This window comes from Heloderma suspectum, chromosome 1 (genome assembly GCF_057233095.1).
Source record: "Heloderma suspectum isolate Gila_16-S chromosome 1, 16-S_ref, whole genome shotgun sequence".
Lineage (NCBI taxonomy): Eukaryota > Metazoa > Chordata > Lepidosauria > Squamata > Helodermatidae > Heloderma > Heloderma suspectum.
The window spans coordinates 76,863,114-76,884,963 of NC_139458.1; the positions used below are offsets into that span (position 1 = coordinate 76,863,114).

The 21,850-nt window shown below is 44.4% G+C and overlaps 1 protein-coding gene across 3 annotated transcripts in view; it reads right to left on the reverse strand.

The window, feature by feature from the left end:
- SUSD6 (sushi domain containing 6) overlaps nucleotides 1–21,850 on the reverse strand; it is a 124,960-nt gene that overhangs the window by 43,628 nt on the left and 59,482 nt on the right. For all 3 annotated transcript variants that reach the window (XM_084847907.1, XM_084847890.1, XM_084847898.1), the window contains 2 exons: nucleotides 6,620–6,817; nucleotides 5,020–5,158 (listed from right to left, as the gene is read on the reverse strand). In XM_084847907.1, the coding sequence (XP_084704033.1) occupies nucleotides 5,020–5,158; nucleotides 6,620–6,817 (337 nt within the window). The remainder of the gene's footprint in view (nucleotides 1–5,019; nucleotides 5,159–6,619; nucleotides 6,818–21,850) is intronic.

A 21,850-nucleotide genomic window follows, 5' to 3' on the forward strand; every position in this document is an offset into this window, starting at 1 on the left:
CTTCCTTATCTGCTGTGACAACCAGAGTACTTCAGCCTTGCAGCAACCAGCCAGGGAAGCTCCAGGACTCCCTTTCCTGGGGAAAATGTAACAACAACAACAACAAACAAAATACTGAATGCTTCTCCTCCTAAAAGCACTTCACTTTGCAATAGTTCTTATCACAGCAATGTAAGGTAGGCCAGTATTTTTTTTTTATAAATCACAATATTTGTTAGGCTTCTATGAACTATCAATCTGCCTCTGTAGTCAGAGCAATGGTCTACCTTGACAAACGGTGTCTATCTGGATAAACTGAGTCTCAAACCTAGCTCTGCTACATAAGACTTCTCGACCAGCAATGTTCAGGATTGAACCCTATATCCAGGCTGTGTGTTGTTATTGTTCAGTCGTTCAGTCGTGTCCGACTCTTCGCGACCACATGGACCACAGCACGCCAGGCCTTCCTGTCCTGCACTCTCTCCCGGAGTGTGATCAAGTTCATATTCATTGCATTGGTGATGCTGTCTAGCCATCTCATCCTCTGCTGTCCCCTTCTCCTTTTGCCTTCAATCTTTCCCAGCATCAGGGTCTTTTCCACGGAGTTTTCTCTTCGCATTAGGTGGCCAAAATACCTGAGCTTCAGCTTCAGGATCTGTCCTTCCAATGAGCACTCAGGGTTGATTTCCTTTAGGATGGACTGATTTGACCTCCTTGTAGTCCAGGGGACTCGCAAGAGTCTTCTCCAGCACCACAGTTCGAAAGCATCAATTCTTCGGCGCTCAGCCTTCCTTATAGTCCAGCTCTCACAGCCATACATTGCTACTGGGAAAACCATAGCTTTGATGATACGGACCTTTGGCGGCAAGGTGATGTCTCTGCTTCTTACTATGCTGTCTAGGTTTGCCATCGCTTTCATCCCAAGGAGCAAGTGTCTTTTAACTTCATAGCTACAGTCACCGTCTGCGGTGATCTTGGAGCCCAAGAAAATAAAATCTATCACTGCTTCCATTTCTTCCCCTTCTATATGACAGGAAGTGATGGGGCCAGATGCCATGATCTTCGTTTTTTTAATGTAGAGTTTCAGACCAGCTTTTGCACTTTCCACTTTCACCCTCAACATGAGGCTCTTTAGATCCTCTTCACTTTCTGCCATTAGGGCAGTATCGTCTGTGTATCTGAGGTTGTTGATAATTCTCCCGGCAATCTTAATTCCGACCTGTGATTCATCCAACCCGGCGTTTCTCATGATGTACTCTGCATATAAGTTAAATAAGCAGGGTGACAATATACAGCCTTGTCATACTCCTTTCCCGATTTGGAACCAATCGGTTGTTCCATGTCGGGTTCTTACTGTTGCTTCTTGACCCTCGTACAGGTTTCTCAGGAGACAGGTAAGGTGGTCTGATTCTCCCATCTCTTTAAGAACTTGCCACAGTTTGTTGTGATCCACACAATCAAAGGCTTTGGCATAGTCAATGAAACAGAAATAGATGTTTTTCTGGAATTCTCTTGCTTTCTCCATGATCAGCAAATGTTGGCGATTTGATCTCTAGTTCCTCTGCCTCTTCGAAACCCTGCTTGTATTTCCAGTAGTTCTCGGTTCACATACTGCTGAAGCCTAGCTTGTAGGATTTTGAGCATCACCTTGCTGGCATGTGAAATGAGCGCAATTGTGCGGTAGTTTGAACACTCTTTGGCATTGCCCTTCTTTGGAACTGGAATGTAAACTGACCTTTTCCAGTCTTGTGGCCATTGCTGAGTGTTCCAGATTTGTTGGCATATTGAGTGCAGCACTTTAACAGCATCATCTTTTAGGATCTTAAATAGCTCAGCTGGAATACTGTCATCTCCACTAGATTTGTTGTTAGGAATGCTTCCTAAGGCCCACTTGACTTCACTCTCTAGGATGTCTGGCTCAAGTTCAGTGACCGCACTATCATGGCTATCAGGGACATTAAGAACTTTCCTGTATAGTTCTTCTGTGTATTCTTTCCACCTCTTCTTAATCTCATCTGCTTCTGTTAGGTCCCTGCCTTCTTTGTCCTTTATCATGCCCATCTTTGCACAAAACGTTCCCTTGAGATCTCCGATTTTCTTGAAAAGATCTCTGGTCTTTCCCATTCTATTGTTTCCCTCGATTTCTTTGCATTGTTCATTTAAGAAGGCCTTCTTGTCTCTCCTTGCTATTCTCTGGAACTCTGCATTCAGTTGGGTATATCTTCCCCTTTCTCCCTTGCTTTTCGCTTCCCTTCTTTCCTCAGCTACTTGTAAAGCCTCATCAGACAGCCACTTTGCTTTCTTGCATTGCTTTTTCTTTGGGATGGATTTTGTTGCTGCCTCCTGAACAATGTTACGGACCTCCGTCCATAGTTCCTCAGGCACTCTGTCTATCAGGTCTAATCCCTGAAATCTATTTGTCACCTCCACTGTATATTCATAAGGTATATGATTTAGGTCATTCCTGAATGGTTTAGTGGTTTTCCCTACATTCTTCAATTTAAGCCAAAATTTTTCAATAAGAAGCTCATGATCTGAGCCACAGTCAGCTCCAGGTTTTGTTTTTACTGACTGTATAGAGCTTCTCCATCTTTGGCTGCAAAGGACATAATCAATCTGATTTCGATATTGACCATCTGGTGATGTCCATGTGTAGAGTCACCTCTTGTGCTGTTGGAAAAGAGTATTTGCTATGATCAGCGTGTTCTCTTGGCAAAACTCTATTAGCCTTTGTCCTGCTTCATTTTGTACACCAAAGCCATCCTTGCCTGTTATCCCGGTGATTTCTTGACTTCCTACTTTAGCATTCCAATCCCCTATGATGAAGAGGACATCTTTACAGCCCAAAGTTTGTGTGGGACACTGAAGAGAAAACCCTCAGTATCTTCTCACAACACACACTGAACACGCCCAAGCTTGAGAATTGAATATGATTTTAAAATCCCCAACTCAAGTAGGGATACCAGATTCTGTGATTCTGAAATTCTTAGTTTAGGATAACTATGTCAGAATTACTAGGAAAAGCCCAGAAGCTAAAGAAGAGTACATCACAAAGAAGAATGCACATATGCCTGCTCCTTTTTTATTACCCAGGAGAGTGAAACGGGAAAGAGACTACATTGTTTGAACATAAGTTTCAAATCTCTGTTTACATGCAAGATTGGAGAACGTGAAAGGTAGAACAGCAGATGGGACAGGACTGCCACAGAAATTAGCCATGAAGAAACAAAGCAGTGCCTGTTACTATGGGCCTCACTGCTTACATATATTCCAAAAGAGCATACCACAGATGTTTCTAGCACTCTCCTCAATGAATAATGTATGTGTGTGGCATGATGTACATATAGCTCTGGGTTTGCTACCTCGTTCAGGGGCAGACTCCACCCTGCTCCCCCAGCACCAGACCTTCCCCTGCTTCAGATATGGGTATAGAGGGAGACAATTTTATGCCCTATATTCTGTATTTGAGAACCTGTCTGTTTCAATATACAGACTGGTAGGACAGCAGGGAATTATTCCCTTCTTGCTCTCAAATGAACATGCTTTTCCTCCATCTCACTGACTAATATGTTCTACGTGAAATGAGCCAAGGCCTTGACTCAGAGTCCCAGACACCAACGCCTGTGTTACACGAATAGCTACTTCACTACTGCCAAACTGTTCCTTTTAAACACCCATCTCAGTAGAGACTTTGAAGCCCATATGCTAAACCGTCTCATCTCTCCCAATGCAGCATCCACATTTTGCTTGCCATGACAAATGCACCACGACTGCCCTGTGAGTGTGAGCAACTCAGCCCTCCTCCCAGCCTGGGAACTATGGAAGTCATCGGGACAGCTGCACCGTGATCCTTCCCACCCCGCCAAAGCTTCAAAGGTGGGAACAAGGCTGGGAGTTGTTTGGCTGCTGCACTGTTGAGTACCTATGAGTACCTATGTTGCATAGTGGGAAACCAACAAGCTCCCCACTTCCCTATCCTGCAGGAAAAGACAACAAGGGGCTTCCTCGGCCACGCAGCAGCCAAGCCAGCAAGTGGAGGTGCAGGGGCCTGGCGACCACCATTTTTGGTTTGGCGAGGTTGGTCCCCTGCCAAAGTGCATCAGCAGAAGTTGTGCCTGGGGAATGCTTCCTCAAGAACTACCAAGGCTGAATCTTGCCCCATGGATGGCAAGAATGCAATCACCAAGAGAGGCCTAAACACCTTGAGATCCATCAAGCCCAATACAGTCTCAAGAGCTCCCCGCACCCATATTTGTGATTCCTTCCAGGCAATAAAAACAGGAGGCTCATCAAGCCAGTCAGACCATGATTAAGGATGTACGGACTGTGTAAAATCCATTCCGTGTGTGTTTCGCAGGTTGCCAGGTACCTTTCGTTCCACTGTCTGCCCATCCACAGAATTGGATTTCTAAAAGCATTTTCTGAATTTGCACAAATTTGCACAAGCAAAAATGTGCAAATCCCTCCAAAATGTGCAAATCCCCCCCCCCCATTATACACTTTCATGCTCTAGCCAATGGGGGAAATATGCAAAAAAAAAAATTTTTTAGAACTGCCTAAAATATGCATTTTTCTACAACAACATTTGTGCAGAATTCCCAAAGGTTAGAAAAACACTCTGCAAGCCCATGGAATCTGCCCAACGGGGAAAGCTGGTCCGCTGCAGAATCTGCAGGCTGGGTTGTTAAAAATCCAAACTCATTTGGTTCCATTGTGGATTTCTCCTACATCCTCAGCCATGACACACAGATGTTGGACTGCATTAGGCTTTGCGATTAGGCTTAGTTATGTAGACCTGCTGTAGGCTCAGCAGCCTGATCGCAACTTTTTGCTAAGGAATGTAAATGGATAGTTCACCTAACAGAATCAAATTTAGAGAAGAGTTCCACAAGAGTCAAGCTTCAGAGATGGGAAGAGAAAGTTAGGATGGAATAGAAGAAGAAAGTATGGTTGTAGAACAGCAGAATAAGCAAGGGATGTGCCAGATCCCCTGTAAGCAAACATCTGCCCTCCAGTTGGAGGTCATCCCCACAAACTCACCTGCTGTGATGAAAGGACTTCAGCTTTGGCTGCAGCAAAACAAACAGTACAACTAGGAGAAGGATGAGAGCTACTGAGCTTGCTGTGGAAGCCACTATGGATAGGGTGGGTACTCCTACACTCGGAGGAGAACCTTTATCTGTAAAGCCAAAGCAAAAGACTTTTTAGAAATGGTTTCTTCTGAGGAAGCAGGTGTTTCCCTTCACAAAACCAGACTCCTTAACAAACTAGGGAAAGCAAAAAGAATTACTTGGATGCTCCTGCCTTCAAATGGCCAACTTTGTTCTCAGTGCCAGATGAAATTGCCCTGGGTTGAGGCCTGTTCCAGACACACACAAACAGATGGGACAGGGCCACACTTGGTAGCCACAGGAGGACACTCAGTCCAACATGATTCCCAGACAACCTTTGCTGCCATCTGGCCACCAGGACCCTTTTCCTGCATCGAACCCATTTGGTTGTATGAACGCAAGCTAAAACTATAATTATATCATTATTATTCTTAAAAAACACCTTTTGAAATTTATTTTTTCCCATGGGAACAAGGCGCTGAATTCTCGCTTTGTCTATGTTTGTGAGATTGAGTCACCATCTCATGGAACATATTGGCAAAATGTTTTGGGAAACTTGCAACAGACTCCAAAAGCCGAGTCAGAGCTTGAAAGTGGAGAGACTGCTGCATTTCCTATCTGAATAATCCACTTTTCTTTTGTAAGAAAAATAGCAGAACCCAACTCCTCACCCTAAAAAACTTTACAATGTGTACATTAGTTTCAGCATACCATCCAGCTTGCAAGAAATTTGTTTTATTTCCACAAATTTCTATTAAATTACACACACTCCTGTCCTCCCTCTGCTCCAATACCTCATGGTCAATTAAAGCTACATTTTCCTGCAAACTTCTTGGCTTTCTATCATGGGAAAGGAATTCTTAACTAACTGGTGAAAAACCTTGCAAGATGCAACCATCAAGTTCCTTTTGGAAAAACTCTTTTCAAGACAGGCTGGGCTAGGCAGAGAACGCTCTGTGCTGGAACAGGGTAGAATCAAGCAGCATCAAAACTCCACCCCCACCCCACCCCTCTACTCACACAACTCAGTGTCTGTGCACTTTAGATCTGGGGAGTAGATGTTTAAGTCTCTAAAGGGTTATACCATTACTTTGGTTAAAAAAAAGAGGGGGATGGAGTATTCAGAGTTACACATGATACCCTTTTACCAACTTAAACTGGTTGAAATGTCATTACCACTTTGGAGTGAACTCTAGGAATAGTGTGCGCACGTACACGTGCACATGCGTGTGTGTGTGTGTGTGTGTGTGTGAGCGAGCATGCATGCATGCATGCATGCATGGAGATTTCTGACAGAATTTTCTGCCTCTCACCAAGTTCCTAGGATCTATGGGGAAAGACATGATTGCTAAACTGGTACAGAACAGACACAAATCTGCAGTGAAGATGTGGCTTTAGAGCAGATTAACCCAACACATTTGCTGATGTCTAACCACACACTGGCTTATATGCCAGTACTTGAAAAGCCCTGGACAAGGCCAACAACATGGAAACAAAAGTGAGCATATTCACACTGAGGCACAACTAACCTTGGCTGAGCCTACAGGTAACCTCCATGTCTGGATTCCACTTTCCATTCTTGCAAGTCAAATATTTGTAGTCTCCCTTCAGCAGGTAGCCTTCCTCACATAAATACTCTATGACACTATCAGATGTCAATGGGACTTTGCAAGGGGCTGGATGGCATCTGTAGCCTCCATTCTCAGGCTCTGGTGGCTGTGGACAGACTGCAAAGGAAAAAACAGATGCTGTGATACAAACACTGCACAGGGGAGAAGAATATGATATAACTTTGAAAGCAAACAGGAATAAACTGGGTACCCTCCACAATAAGATGTGTTATTCAGACATGTAGCAAACCCGGAACAGAGCTCTGCAGAATTTCAACAGCTAGTGAAAAAATAGTAGGACAATCTGCGCACTCCCTCTCCAGGCTGAGGAGAGGGGGGGCATGAGTCATGGATGGTGGGCCAGTGCTTCAATCCTCACCCCTTAGACTCTAAGGCTTAGAGTGCCCTGCTTATACATTCTGCTGCTACAGGTACCATTCCCCCCCCCCACATCTCGTGCTTCTACAGTGACAACAGAGGAGCCAGGCATGCTTTAAGCATCCCCTAAGGTCCTCAAGGTGACAACTCCTAGTCCGCAGTCAATGCTCCTGATCACCACCCCAATAATCTCAACTCACTGCAATTCCCCTGATGTGTTCCAATTACAACCCTGCCATTTTCGAAGGAGTGAGAACACAGAGGGCAAGAGAAATCGGCAAGCTCAATAGCTCTCATCCTTCTCCTAGTTGTACTGTTTGTTTTGCTGCAGCCAAAGCTGAAGTCCTTTCATCACAGCAGGTGAGTTTGTGGGGATGACCTCCAACTGGAGGGCAGATGTTTGCTTACAGGGGATCTGACACGTCCCTTGCTTATTCTGCTGTTCTACATCCATACTTTCTTCTCCTGTTCCATCCTAACTTTCTCTTCCTGTCTCTGAAGCTTGGCTCTTGTGGAACTCTTCTCTAAATTAGATTCTGTTAGGTGAAGTATCCATTTACATCAAGAGAGCAACAGGTGATAGGAAGACATGCCAAGAAAGAAAAGGAGGACAAGATACAACACAAAATAGTCTTAGCCTATATACTAAACGAACTGACCAGGGATGCAAGTCTGAGCTGCCAACCAATTTTATATGCTGCCATTCAAAGCAAAAGGCCATTAAATCACCAGACATCCACTCTCTAAAACAAGCATTAACATTCAGCATTAATTCATCTATGCATCACCTCATCTCTCTTCACTGAAGAGAGCTGAGACAATTCTATTAGAGCCCAATCAGGACTGTATTTTATTGATACAGAAACAATTAACCAACCAACCATGACTGTGACCGTTCATAAATCTAGCCACCTCTATCTCTTTGCCCTAATCTTTGCCACTCAGCCTCAACTATTCCATTCATGGAGCCACAAGCAAGGAAGGTCAATGAAATGCACTATTTAACCACATATTGGCATGTATTAGCTCTATCCCTACAGAAGCACTAACATACTGCACCACTGGCAACTTTTAGAAAGTTACATTTGGGACCCAAATAACTGGCTTCAGCCACATCTGTGGAATAAAGATCCATTAATAGTTTAACTACACACTATAAGAGTATGATCTTGCATTTTCCCTAAAGACAGAAGGAGCTTGTGGGGAAGAGGACCAGCTGCACCAGGTGGACCCTGAGCCTGCTTCTGCCCCTGCCAAACAGGTTCTTAAGGCGGGGCTGCCAGAGGCAGCGCCTCAGCATGTGCCTCAGCGTTGTGCCAGCACTTAGTGTGGCACTTGGAGCCGCATGGAGGAGCATATGAAGTCCCACCCACCGCCTCTCCAGAGACACCAGCAACCGGTTACTAGAAGCAAATAGCAGCAGCAGAGGGCAGCAGCTGAGGGCAGCCGCTTTAAAGACCAGGAAGAAAGGGGCAAATGCAGATCTTATCTGCTCCTTCTTAGCTGCTGCTCTCCGTTATATTCTTTTATGGTGTTTTATATTTTACATCTTAACATTTTAATATGTGCCTGGGAAGTCCATTGAGCAACTCAGGGGGTTGGGGAGGTGCCACCATAACTGTGGTCACGGGCAGGGGGAGGTATGGCGTTGGGGGATTAACAGGCCCACTGAGGAGGAGAGGGGCTAGACACCTTCTGGCTATCTCCTCTTCTGGTTCTTCCTCCAATCTGATGGTTCCTGGCGGCCTTACCAGCTTGCCCTCAGGTCTGGTGGTGCTGCTGCTGCATGCCAGGTCGGTCCAAAATAAAATCTCCCTCATCCATGATTTGATTGTGGATGAGGGGGCTGACCTGGTATGTATTACTGAGACCTGGGTGGGGGAACTGGGAGGGGTTACTTTCTCCCAGCTGCACCCTCCTGGGTACTCAGTGCAGCACCAACACCGACTTGAGGGTCAGGGAGGGGGGTTGCTGTGGTCTATAGGAATTCAATCCCTCTCTCTAGGCTTCCTGCTCATTCGAGTTCAGATCTTGAGTGCTTGTACCTTGTGTTGGGTACCCAGGACAGATTAGGGATTCTGTTGGTGTACCGCCCACCCCGCTGCCCATCAGACTCCCTGCCTGAGCTGACGGAGGTGGTCTCGGACTTGGTGTTAAGGACCCCTAGGATGATGGTCCTGGGGGATCTGAACTTCCATGCCGAGGCCGCTGTATCCGGGGCGGCTCAGGACTTTGTGGCCGCCATGACAACATGGGGCTGCTCCAACATGTCATCCGCCCAACGCGTGTAAAATGACACACGCTTGATCTGGTTTTCTTGACTGGGCAGGAGGAGGATGATCTGAAAATGGAGGAATTCACATCTGTCCCTTTATTGTGGTTAGATCACTTCCTATTGCGGTTTAGACTCTTGGCAGCCTTCACCCTCTGCAAGGGTGGGGGACCTATTAAAATGGTCTGCCCCCAGAGGCTAATGGATGCCAGAGGGGTCTGGGGGATTTTCCTGCTGGTGTGGCTGGTGCTCCTGTCGAAGCCCAGGTCGCTCTGTGGAATGCAGAGATGACTTGGGAGGTTGACATGATCGCGCCCAAGCGCCCTCTCCCCCTGAGCAGAGCCCAGCCAGCTCCTTGGTATATACCTGAGCTGAGGGTAATGAAGCAAGAGGGGAGATGGCTACAACGCAGGTGGAGGAAAACTCGTGCAGAGTCTGACTGAACACAGGTTAGGGCTCATTATCAAGCCTGCTCTGTGGTGGTGAGGGTGGCAAGGAGACAGTTCTTTTCCACCAGCATTGCATCTTCTCAGTGTCATCCAGCGGAGCTTTTCTGAATGGTTCGCAGCCTGTTACATTCTGGGCCAGGGAGAGAGACTGTGGAACTCTTGGTTACATGCTGTGACAAGTTTGCACAGCACTTTGAAGATAAAGTCGCTCAGATTCGCCATGAATTGGACACCACGATTAATGCAGTTCCATTGGTAGAGGCGTTCAGAGCACCGTCTGGTCCAGTTTTATTGGATGAGTTTCAGTTACTGAGGCCTGAGGATGCGGACAAGGTGCTTGGCCAAGTCCGATTGACCACTTGTGTGCTTGACCCTTGCCCTTCATGGCTTATTAAATCAAACAAGGAGATGTCCAGTTGGGTCCAGGAGGTTGTAAATTCCTCCTTGAGAGAGGGAGTGGTGCCGGCCTCTTTAGAAGAGGTGGTAATCAGGCCACTCCTGAAAAAGCCTAACCTGGACACGGACGATGTTAACAATTATAGGCCAGTGGCCAACATCCCCTTCCTGGGCAAGGTGCTTGACCAGGTGGTTGCAGGACAGCTCCAGGCACTCTTGAATGAAACGGATTATCTAGATCCATTTCAATTGGGCTTCAGGCCTGGTTTTGGAATGGAAACTGCCTTGGTCGCCCTGTAGGATGACCTCTTCCGGGAGAGGGACAGGGGGAGTGCGACCCTGTTGATTCTCCTGGACCTCTCAGCGGCTTTCGATACCATCAACCATGGTATCCTTCTGGATAGGTTGTCTGGGTTGGGAGCTGGAGGCACTGCACTGCAGTGGTTCTGCTCCTACTTGAATGGCCGATTCCAGAAGGTGGTGCTGGGGGATTATTGCTCTGTGCCATGGCAATTGTGCCATGGGGTTCCACAGGGCTCTATTTTATCCCCCATGCTGTTTAACAACTACATGAAACTGCTGGGGGAAGTTATGCAGTGGTGTGGGCTGAGGTGCCATCAATATGCGGATGACACCCAGCTTTACCTCTCTTTCTCATCAAAACCAGGTGAGGCAGTGGCTGTTCTGAATCAGTGCCTGGGCACGGTAATGGACTGGATGAGGGCCAATAAACTGAAACTCAATCCAGACAAGACGGAGGTACTGTTAGTGGGTGGTTCGTCTGCGCGGCTAGGTGATATTCAACCTGTTCTGGAGGGGGTTGCACTCCCCCTAAAGGATCACATTCATAGTTTGGGGGTGCTCTTGGATCCAGAACTGTCGCTTGAGGCAAAGGTGAACTCAGTGGCACGGAGCACTTTTTATCAGCTTAGGCTGGTATACCAACTACGCTCTTATCTGGAAGAGCTAGCCTACCTGCAGTTATCCATGCTCTGATAACTTCTCATCTGTATTACTGCAATGCATCATATGTGGGCTTGCCTTTGAAAATGGTCCAGAAACTTCAGCTGGTCCAAAATAGGGCAGCAAGATTGTTAACAGGGACTGGCCAGTGAGCTCATATTACACCAGTACTTTTCCAGCTGCACTGGCTGCCAGTCCATTTCCGGGCCCGATTCAAAGTGCTGGTATTAGCACTCAAAGCCCTTAACGGCTTGGGGCCAGGTTATCTGAAGGATCACCTCCTCCCATATGTGCCTGCCCAGACCTTAAGATCATCGTCAGCAGCCCTTCTCCATGAGCCCCTGCCAAAGAAAGTGAGGTGGGTGGCTACTAGGAGGAGGGCTTTTTCTGCTGTGGCACGCCGGCTGTGGAATGAGCTCCCTAGTGAGGTTCGCCTGGCACCTACACTGTATTCTTTCCGGTGCCAGGTGAAGACCTTATTATTTTCCCAGGCATTTTAGCATTTTAGCTTTCTAGGCTTTTAGCTTTGCTGTTTTAAATCTGTATTTTAAATCTCTGCATTGCTGCTAGGTTTTATTCTGGTTCTATCGTTATACCGTGGTTTTTAATGTTTTATATATTTTTTATTGTTTTACTGTGTGCTTTTTGGTTTTAATTTTTGTGAACCACCCAGACAGCTTCAGCTATTGGGTGGTGTAGAAATGAATGAATGAATGAATGAATGAATGAGCAAACCCAACTTTCCCATACCAAGTTGTCTCAAAAGAAAGAAATAACAGAAACTCTCACTATTGTACAATATGCCAGCCCAGGTAATCTGGGAGTGGGAGAAGAAAATAGATGGTGCTGCTCACAGAATGTTCAAAACCATCTGTTATAAATTACTGGAATGACAGCAGTGTTGGGCTATTGCAGCAGAAAATAACCAAGAGTCTTGCTGTACCTTAAAGACTAACATATTTATTATGGCATAAATTTCTGTGGGGAATACAGCATGACTCAATCAGAATTCGAGAAGAGTTGTCCTGAGATGCGGTTATACATACCACCCCCCAACTTGTGTGTGTGTGTGTGTGTGTGTGTGTGTATGTGTACACACACACGCGCGCACACACATGCACAAAGCTCAGGACAACAACTCATGCATCTTATGAAGCAGGCTATAGTCCACAAGAGCTTATGTGATAATAAATTAATTAATATTTAAGGTGCTACAAGTCTCTTTGTTGTTTTTGTTATAGATTACTGAGTCCTCACTTCATTTTCCACATATGTAAAATATTAGCTGGAGGAATACAAGTTCAACAGCCTGACCCTTGAACAATATGTGGGCTTCATATTCTGCCTGCCCCTCCTCCCTCAAATCTTCATCTCTGTAGAAAATCAGGTGTCACCAGTATGCTAGCAAGTGGATTACGATTTCCCAGAGGGGTAAGTTCCAGAAGCAGCATCTGCTTAAGCTTGTAACTTGTAGCTGGTGTTGAAGAAGCTCAGGCTACTTTGTAGCCGAGTTCGATGCATTTATGTATATGTGTATGTATACTTTCTGTGGACAGTATAAGTTTTAAATATATAAACAAGTTTAGTCCATGTTGCACCTTTAAAGGAGTGGGGGGAGGGGGTTCAACTGATTCATTTTCTTTTGAATTTCACAGAATTCACAATAAAGAAACAAGCACTGGTTGCTCCATTCTGGTTTTCTTTATCTTAAGTTATTATTGGGAAATTACTGTTTCCCTGCATTTTAAAGAGGAGTCTACTTTTAATAAAATGAATTGGATAAATGAGATCACACTCAAGAAAAGGATTTGTCTGTGTAATCATAGCTACACATTTATGTAATTAGATGCAAGCACTTACACAGTGTAAAATATGCCCAGTTATTTCAGACTTTCCAAAAGCTTTTTAAATAAGAGACACCAAAAAGGGGAATAAAGACTAATTACAGTCTTGCACCAATGCAGTCACCAGCTGGTGATTCACAAGCAGCACAGAGCTGAATTATCTTAATTAACATGCAGCAACACTAGAAATATCATGTGCTTATTAACCCTCTGCTATGATCAACAAACCATGGCGGAAGCTTGCCAGTACCACCATGATCAGGAACATTCAGCAGCTTTCTATACTTCATAGCTTAAATACTAGCCCATGATTGTGTAAAGTAGTAACTATTTGTGTCTCATAAGCCCCCTTGGGAGGAGTGGAGAAAAAGATGGGTAGCCCACCCAAACCCCACAAATAGTTCTCTGTATGAAGACAAAATTATATTTTAACATTTTACAGATCTGTAGAAGCAATACTTATGAGCCCCATTTAGAAAAGGGAAATTTAAAATATGTCTCCAAAATACCGTGTTTGCTTGGGTTGTCAAACCTTCAAAAACCCACATATACCAAAGCTTTCCATACATTTCACAGGATAAATGCTGTACTTTTGTTTTCAGGACACTACACATATCTACTCATATTCTAATATTTTATTTTATTTCTAATGAAATAAAAAAACAAGTGTAACATGGATATTATATAGGAAAAGACAACCCATTCACAGGATTACTGTTAACTGAACACAGTAAAATTCAACATATTTACACCTTACTACCAACCCGAAATTATTACTACTGGGATCTGTTGGCTTTTCAAGTACTTTGTCATAATACATTATGTCCGCTTCTTCTTGGACATTTAAAAGTTTACATACCTAGAAGTCAAACAGAAGCAGAGAAGCTGCTAACAGAATTAGAGCTATAGTTCAAAAAAGCTAAAATGCTGATAAAGCCAGGAAAGATGCATGCAACTGAAATGCAGAGGTTTTAATGGCAGCAACTCCCCCACGTTAAGAGGGAAGCCCGTGTTCTGTTTAAAACCAGTTTGCCTCTTTGGCAGTAGGAACAGATCCTTTAAAAGCTTCAGAAAACACTGGTATGAGAATCTGGATTAACATTATGGCACCATATTAAATATTACGAAAAGGCTATGGGCCTCCACAAAATTGAGCATTACAGAAAGATGGCTCTGTCTTAATGCTGGGTCATTATGAACATACACATTTGGGGTTATTATATGTGACTCTCTAATATGGGTTTCTTGGACAGACAGTTTCCTGTAGCAAAACAAAATGCTAGTGAGGAAACTGATTTTATCTATGCAAGTCCAAAGAAATGCCCGTGAAGCTACAGCTCTTTATGACATGTGCTAGAGATAGCAATATTGTAACTTTAATCAAGTATTCGCCTTCTATCAGGATATAAACAGGATAAACTGTTTTGAACTCAATTTTGTATTCCTCACTTCTTCCACTGAAAGTGTCACTCAAATAAACCTCTGGTTCTTTTGCATTGTGTATCTAGGAACACAGAAAACTGCCTTATACGGAGTCAAACCACTGGCCCATCCAGCCCAGTATGGTTGACACTGACTGGCAACCTGCTTTCCAAGGTTTCAGGCAGGAAACTTTCCAGCCCCACCTGGCGATGCCAGGGATTGAACCTGGGATCTTTTGCATGCAAAGCAGGTTGTTGTTGTTGTTCAGTCGTTCAGTCGTGTCCGACTCTTCGTGACCCCATGGACCATAGCACGCCAGGCCTTCCTTTCCTGCGCTCTCTCCTGGAGCGTGCTCAAGTTCATATTCATTGCATCCGTGATGCTATCTAGCCATCTCATCCTCTGCCGTCCCCTTCTCCTTTTGCCTTCAGTCTTTCCCAGCATCAGGGTCTTTTCCAGAGAGTTTTCTCTTCGCATTAGGTGGCCAAAATATTTCAGCTTCAGCTTCAGTATCTGTCCTTCCAATGAGCACTCAGGGTTGATTTCCTTTAGGATGGACTGATTTGACCTCCTTGCAGTCCAGGGGACTCGTAAGAGTCTTCTCCAGCACCACAGTTCGAAAGCATCCATTCTTCGGCGCTCAGCCTTCCTTATAGTCCAGCTCTCACAGCCATACATTACTACTGGGAAAACCATAGCTTTGATTAGACGGACCTTGGTTGGCAAGGTGATGTCTCTGCTTCTTACTATGCTGTCTAGGTTTGCCATAGCTTTCCTCCCAAGGAGCAAGCGTCTTTTAATTTCATGGCTACAGTCACCGTCTGCGGTGATCTTGGAGCCCAAGAAAGTAAAATCTGTCACTGCTTCCATTTCTTCCCCTTCTATATGCCAGGAAGTGATGGGGCCAGATGCCATGATCTTAGTTTTTTTAATGTTGAGTTTCAAACCAGCTTTTGCACTGTCCTCTTTCACCCTCAACAAGAGGCTCTTGAGATCCTCTTCGCTTTCTGCCATTAGGGTGGTATCGTCTGCATATCGGAGGTTGTTGATAATTCTCCCAGCAATCTTAATTCCGACCTCTGATTCATCCAACCCGGCATTTCTCATGATGTACTCTGCATATAAGTTAAATAAGCAGGGTGACAATATGCAGCCTTGTCGTACTCCTTTCCCAATTTTGAACCAATCGGTTGTTCCATGTCTGGTTCTTACTGTTGCTTCTTGACCCTCGTACAGGTTTCTCAGGAGACAGGTAAGGTGGTCTGGTACTCCCATCACTTTAAGAATTTGCCACAGTTTGTTGTGATCCACACAATCAAAGGCTTTAGCGTAGTCAATGAAGCAGAAATAGAGGTTTTTCTGGAATTCTCTTGCTTTCTCCATGATGCAGCGAATGTTGGCGATTTGATCTCTAGTTCCTCTGCCTCTTCTAAACCCAGCTTGTACTTCCGGTAGTTCTCGGTTCGCATACTGCTGAAGCCTAGCTTGTAGGATTTTGAGCATCACCTTGCTGGCATGTGAAATGAGCGCAATGGTGCGGTAGTTTGAACACTCTTTGGCGTTGCCCTTCTTTGGAATTGGAATGTAAACTGACCTTTTCCAGTCTTGTGGCCACTGTTGAGTGTTCCAGATTTGTTGGCATATTGAATGCAGCACTTTTAACAGCATCATCTTTTAGGATTTTAAATAGCTCGGCTGGAATACTGTCATCTCTGCTAGCTTTGTTGTTACTAATGTTTCCTAAGGCCCACTTGACTTCACTCTCTAGGATGTCCGGCTCAAGTTCAGTGACCGCACTCTCATGGCTATCAGGGACATTCAGATCTTTCCTGTATAGTTCTTCTGTGTATTCTTGCCACCTCTTCTTAATCTCATCTGCTTCTGTTAGGTCCCTGCCTTCTTTGTCCTTTATCATGCCCGTCTTTGCACAAAACGTTCCCTTGAGATCTCCAATTTTCTTGAAGAGATCTCTAGTCTTTCCCAAGCAGGTGCTCTACCACTAAGCTACTGTCCCTCAATACCTTCATTTCCAGGCTCTTTTGTTTCCCTGAAGCTTGAACCCTAACAGGCTTGAACCCAGACAAAGGATGGATGCCATTATACCTTTAGATTCCAGGGAGCTTTGGCTGTGCATTCAAGTTCTCCCTGTGTACATGTAGATCAGGGGTGTTGAACCTCTTTCAGCCTGAGGGACAAATCAATTTTGGAGAAGCTCTCGGGGGGCCACATCCCCGTGGTGGGCAGGGCAGAAGGCAAAAAGGGAGGGGCCAAAATACAACCACCACCCCCAGCATAATTTAGCTTAAGGCCCTTCCTGCTAGTAACTAAGCCTTAAGGAGAAGCATTTCAACCATTTAGAATGGGGTGAAAACTGCACAAAGCCAGGAAACCACCAAACAATAAGTGGTTGGGGGAAAGAGGTAGAGCCAGGAGAAGGGAGTGTGGCCATCCGCGGAATCTGGGAGGGCTGGACTGGGATCCCAGATGGGCAGGATTTGGCCTCCGGGCCTGAGGTTCTGCATCTCGATGTAGATTTTGCTGGATTGTTGCCTAATTCTTTATTGTAGCGGGCAGTATCCAACAGGACACTAGCCCTAATGTCAATTACGTTGAGCTAGCATAGGGGGCCCAGGGAATCCCATCATGCCAACTAGCACTGTTGGCATTGTACTAGAAATCCTTTACACTAGTGCAATGTAATTTACATCAGCACTAATGTTGGACTGGATACTGCCCAGTATCTGTGGGCATTTCCATGTGTACTCCATGTGCATTTCCAAAAAAAGGCATGCCAGTTTTACAGACTAGAGAATTTTTGTAAGCCTCTGCCCTGGTAATTAGAGCAGATAATACTGGGCTAGATGGACAAAAGGTTTAATTAAGTACAAGGCAGCTTCATATGTAGAGTTGGGGAACAATACTATGGGGATGGAAATAAGCCTCCAAATTCTTCGCTTCCATGCTTCTCCTGCTCTGCATTTCAGCTACAAGGGCTTTTTTGCCCTTCTAGCTGAGGCATCAGGGACAGGGAGGGAAGGTGGCCAGATGATTCCAAGTACAGCGGGCTTCTTGGTCCCCTCCCCGCCCACGGGAATGCCCCCTTTACCTTCCCTCAGAGGTCACTTTTCCAAGCTTGATGAGGCAGCTGGCATGGTTCTCTCCATGCCGGCTGCAAGGGGGTGGTGAGCTTGGACTCCTGGGTCTGATGTCGGAGCACTGTCTCTGACTTTGGATCCAGGAATCTGAACTATCCTATGGCTCCCCCAGACACTGTCTAGGGGCCACAGATTGCTCTCCCCAAAACTTAAAAAGAGACATGCTAAATCAGACCGAAGGCCTATCTAGTTCAGCATTCTGTTCCTAAAGTGGACAACTAGCTGTCTGGGGGAAGCCCACAAGTAGGACATAAGTCCAATAGCACCCTCCTGCTCATGTTCCCCAGCGACTGTTGTACAGAGGCCTACTGCCTCTGATACTGAAGGTAATATATAGTCATCATGACTAGTAGCATTCCTCCATGAAGAGTTAAATACCAAGGCATAATTCAAAACAGTATTCTTTAAAATGGTACCAGAAGTCAAAACAGCACCATCTCTCTCTCTCTCTTTAGATTTCATCTGTACTTGAATTAACCTCTGCAGTTTGCCATTTACCTTAGCTAAGTCTTTGTTGGACACATTCCATTACCAGCCATTTATTCTTTCTTATATACCCCACTGTTTCATTGGGAAGCTAGCAGCAACTCATCTCCTCAAATCATTCTTTGGCCCTAATTAAAGAGATATATGCATATAGCACTGGAGTGTGCATATGTATCTGCGCACGTCCAAGAAATTAATCCTGCCAGCTGTGACATCTCTGGACACCTGCTTGGCAGCATTGGGAGCCTGAAGCTAGGATTGCTGGGCGATATGTACCCTGTTTAGTGTTACTGCTGATATTTATTAGTTATTAATCTTATTACTTTGGTGTTCCATGGTTTAAAAATGTATTGTTTCTAGATTGCAAAATTATATGTTGGAAGCTGCCAGGGGGGGCAGTTTCCCCTGAAAGTATTTATTTGTATTAGTAAAAGTATTCATATTAATATCATCATCATCAACATCCCTTCCTATCTCACCCTTCCTACAGCTGTGGCAGAGAAGGAACGGGGGCCTAGCCTTAGACTGAGTACTGCACTGCATCCTTTGCAAACAGGTAACCAGTGCTGTCAAAGCCAGTAGTTATCGATCATCTAGTGGGCACTGCACACATGATACCCAAACCAGCCCATACAGCCCTAAGTGTTTGTTGCAAAGGTGGAGCCACAGGAAGTGCATCTAAAGCATCCTTCGGTATACGCAGCTCCCAAGTCAGCAAGAGTTGCCTCCTTCCCCATGAGCAATCCTTCACTACACCAGAGTGAAGATTTAGAAAACACTCATTCTATTAGAGTGCCAATAAGCCTTTAAAGACAGTACAGAGCCATGGCAAGGAAAATATGTGTATCACAGGCGAATATACCAGGTGGAAGATAATTGTCTCCTCAGTAATTATTTGCAAGGTAGAACGCATTGTATTTAATGTATAACCTTCACTATGATTAAAGAACATGTGTATATTTTCAAAGAATTCAATTTTTTAAAAAACAAGTTTAACTTAAATCAGAATTAGGGCTGGAAGGAAGCTTTTAAGTTACACGTTTGTACTGACCTAATGCTAATTCTATTATTTTGGTGAAAACAAGAGCTTACAATGCTTTTTATTAGTTTTTATATTTTTATAGTAGTTGAGTAAACCAATTTTATACATAAAATGCTAAGACAAAATATGTTAAAGGACGAAGTCTTTTTCCTTTCCCAAACCCTACATCATGGGTTTAAAAATTTAGCACAGAAATACATCTCATTGTTCCCGTGAGCAAGGGGAGAGAAACTGTCATACAGCCATAAGAAATTGAGAGAGCGCTCCAGTGCAGATCATAAATAATCTCTAAGACCTCTATTGCTGCTTGGGCAACAAGCAGAAGCAACGAAAAATGAAGCAGGCTCTTATTTTTAAAGCAACTTGACAGTACCTCAGGAAAGAAAATACTCATGACAGAGATGATGGCTCTGATGCTTTTCCAAGAACATTGTTGAGGACTAAGTGTTTTAAGGAGGAAGCAACTATTTTTGCCAACATGCTGCTTTCCTGGAACACGCCAAATCTCTCCTATAGTTCCAGTCAGTACATGCTCTGACATGGGTCACTGTTTTCAAAACACGGAGATTAAGGATGTGGAAGAAAAGCGATTACACATTCTCCTCCTGTTCTTTACCGGGAATAAAAAACAACTAAGAGAACTGATACCAGTTCAAAAGAGGCTTCCCAATGGTACTCTGTGTGAGTGTGTGCAGGGGGGTACGAAGAGAATGATTCAAAACCACACAACTAGTTCTCTAAAATTGCTTGAACTGGGCAAAAAGGAAAAGTGGGTGAGTGAGTAGGTGGGTGGAACCTTTGTTGCAATCTTATGTTTTACATTTACACATTCAGAATCAGACCAAACATGAAAAGATTCAGTCAACCCTTGAAAAGTCTGAACAAGGGCTTTCAGAACTAAACAGGAACTCACATCTCTGCAGTTTACAAATCTGTTACCAATTTGCTATTCCACTTAGATTTTTCTTTGCAACCACAGGCTGCAACTTAATCCCACCTTTTACAGTTATTAACATGCTATAACAAATATACTAGGGTTGGAGCCTGCAAGGGAAAATTAGTGTGGTAAAGCAAACCATTCTTAGAAGTTTATTTATATTTCAATTTTTAGGCCACTTTTCCTCCCGATGCCCCCCAAAGTGGTTTACAACCAAAATTATTTCAACAATAAAAACCAGTAAACAAAAAAGTAAGACACAGCAACAGCATAACAGATAAAAGCAGAGTTGAAATCAACAGAACTAAAAGGGCTTTGGAAAATAAGGTGATTTTTCACCTGCCACTGAAAAGACAGATGATTTTGCACTAGGTGAACCCTGTTGGGGAGGAAATTGCAAAAGCTGGGGCACTATCACAGAGATGCCTATACCCTTGGTCACCAACTGCTTCCAGGCCCGCCAGCTTCCAGGCCCAATTCAAGGTGTTGGTGCTTACCTTCGGAGTGCTATATGGCTTGAAGAAGTTCCCCTTCCTGTACCAGCCTGGGAGGACTAGAGCAATTTATTTTCATGAGGTGAAAATGAAATGCCTATGTTTGGTAGGTGTTTGTTCCGTGTTTGAGAAATCAAACTGGTTCTTCATATACATAGGATAGTCTGGTAGAGGGAATTGATTCGATTTAGAGACTGGCCTGGTCCTGATGTAACACTATGTAAGTTCAGCATTAGGTGCATGAGTCTCAAGCTTATGTGCTCCCACCTCCCATCTCTTCCTCCAAAGTGGCCATGAGGAGTTGATTGAACATTTGTTTCTATTTTCAATGAATCACAGTTTTCTATTATGTCCAAATGAGAAACGGTGGTTAATTCCAGATAAACCAGGATTATTAACCACAAGTTGAAACTGGCTTGTCTGGGCAAACCACAGTTGAAACTAATCACACTTTCCCCAGTTTGGACAAAGCAGAGTTCGTTGAGAATGTAAGTTACTAGTTCCAACATCTTCCTCATGACTGTGCTAGAGATGGAGATAGAAGGAGAAATGCACCAGGTCAGGGAAGGCTCAGGTAGAAAAAGAAGCAGCTGACACTGGAGAGGATGGAGGTTTGGAGGCTTAGATCCTTTCTCCATACTCATACAGACAGCTGTATGAGTAGAATGAAGTGATGAATCAGAGGTAGAGCCCCAGGAGACATGGGAAGATTCTGATGGAGAGGTAGTTGCAGGGAGCACACATATGATTTCAATAACTTCCAATGCACATTTGCACATAATATTTAGGAGCTGTGGCACCCTAAGTTCTCTAGCTGTCTTGGTAAGCCTCGAGCAATGCATGCAGGTCTCAACAATAATCTTCACTAAGCCAAATGAGGCAAAGATTGTGACAGTCAAATTCAGGGATTTTGCTGCCACAGATACAACACTTCTTGAGAAGTGCTCTAATCAACCGCACGTGAGTGAAGGGCAAAGATGACACCAAACTTCTAATGTTCCAGAGCTTTTCAGAATGCCCTGTGGTAGATGCAGGTGCATTCCCAAAGTGGGGCTTTGCAGAACCCATGAAGAACAAACTGCCTTGTACTTTCAGGTCATTTTAAGTGTATATTTCCAACACACACCTATTGTTTCCAGTACGGAACACTCCCTTCCACAGAATCCACTCCCCATACCTAAGCCTCCAAATGAGATGAGCCCCGAACATGGAGGCACAATGGATATTGTATTCCACTTTTCAAGATGACATGAGAAACTAACTTCAACAAGGAAATGGAATCAGTGTAGGAATGGAAGCTTTTTATAACCTC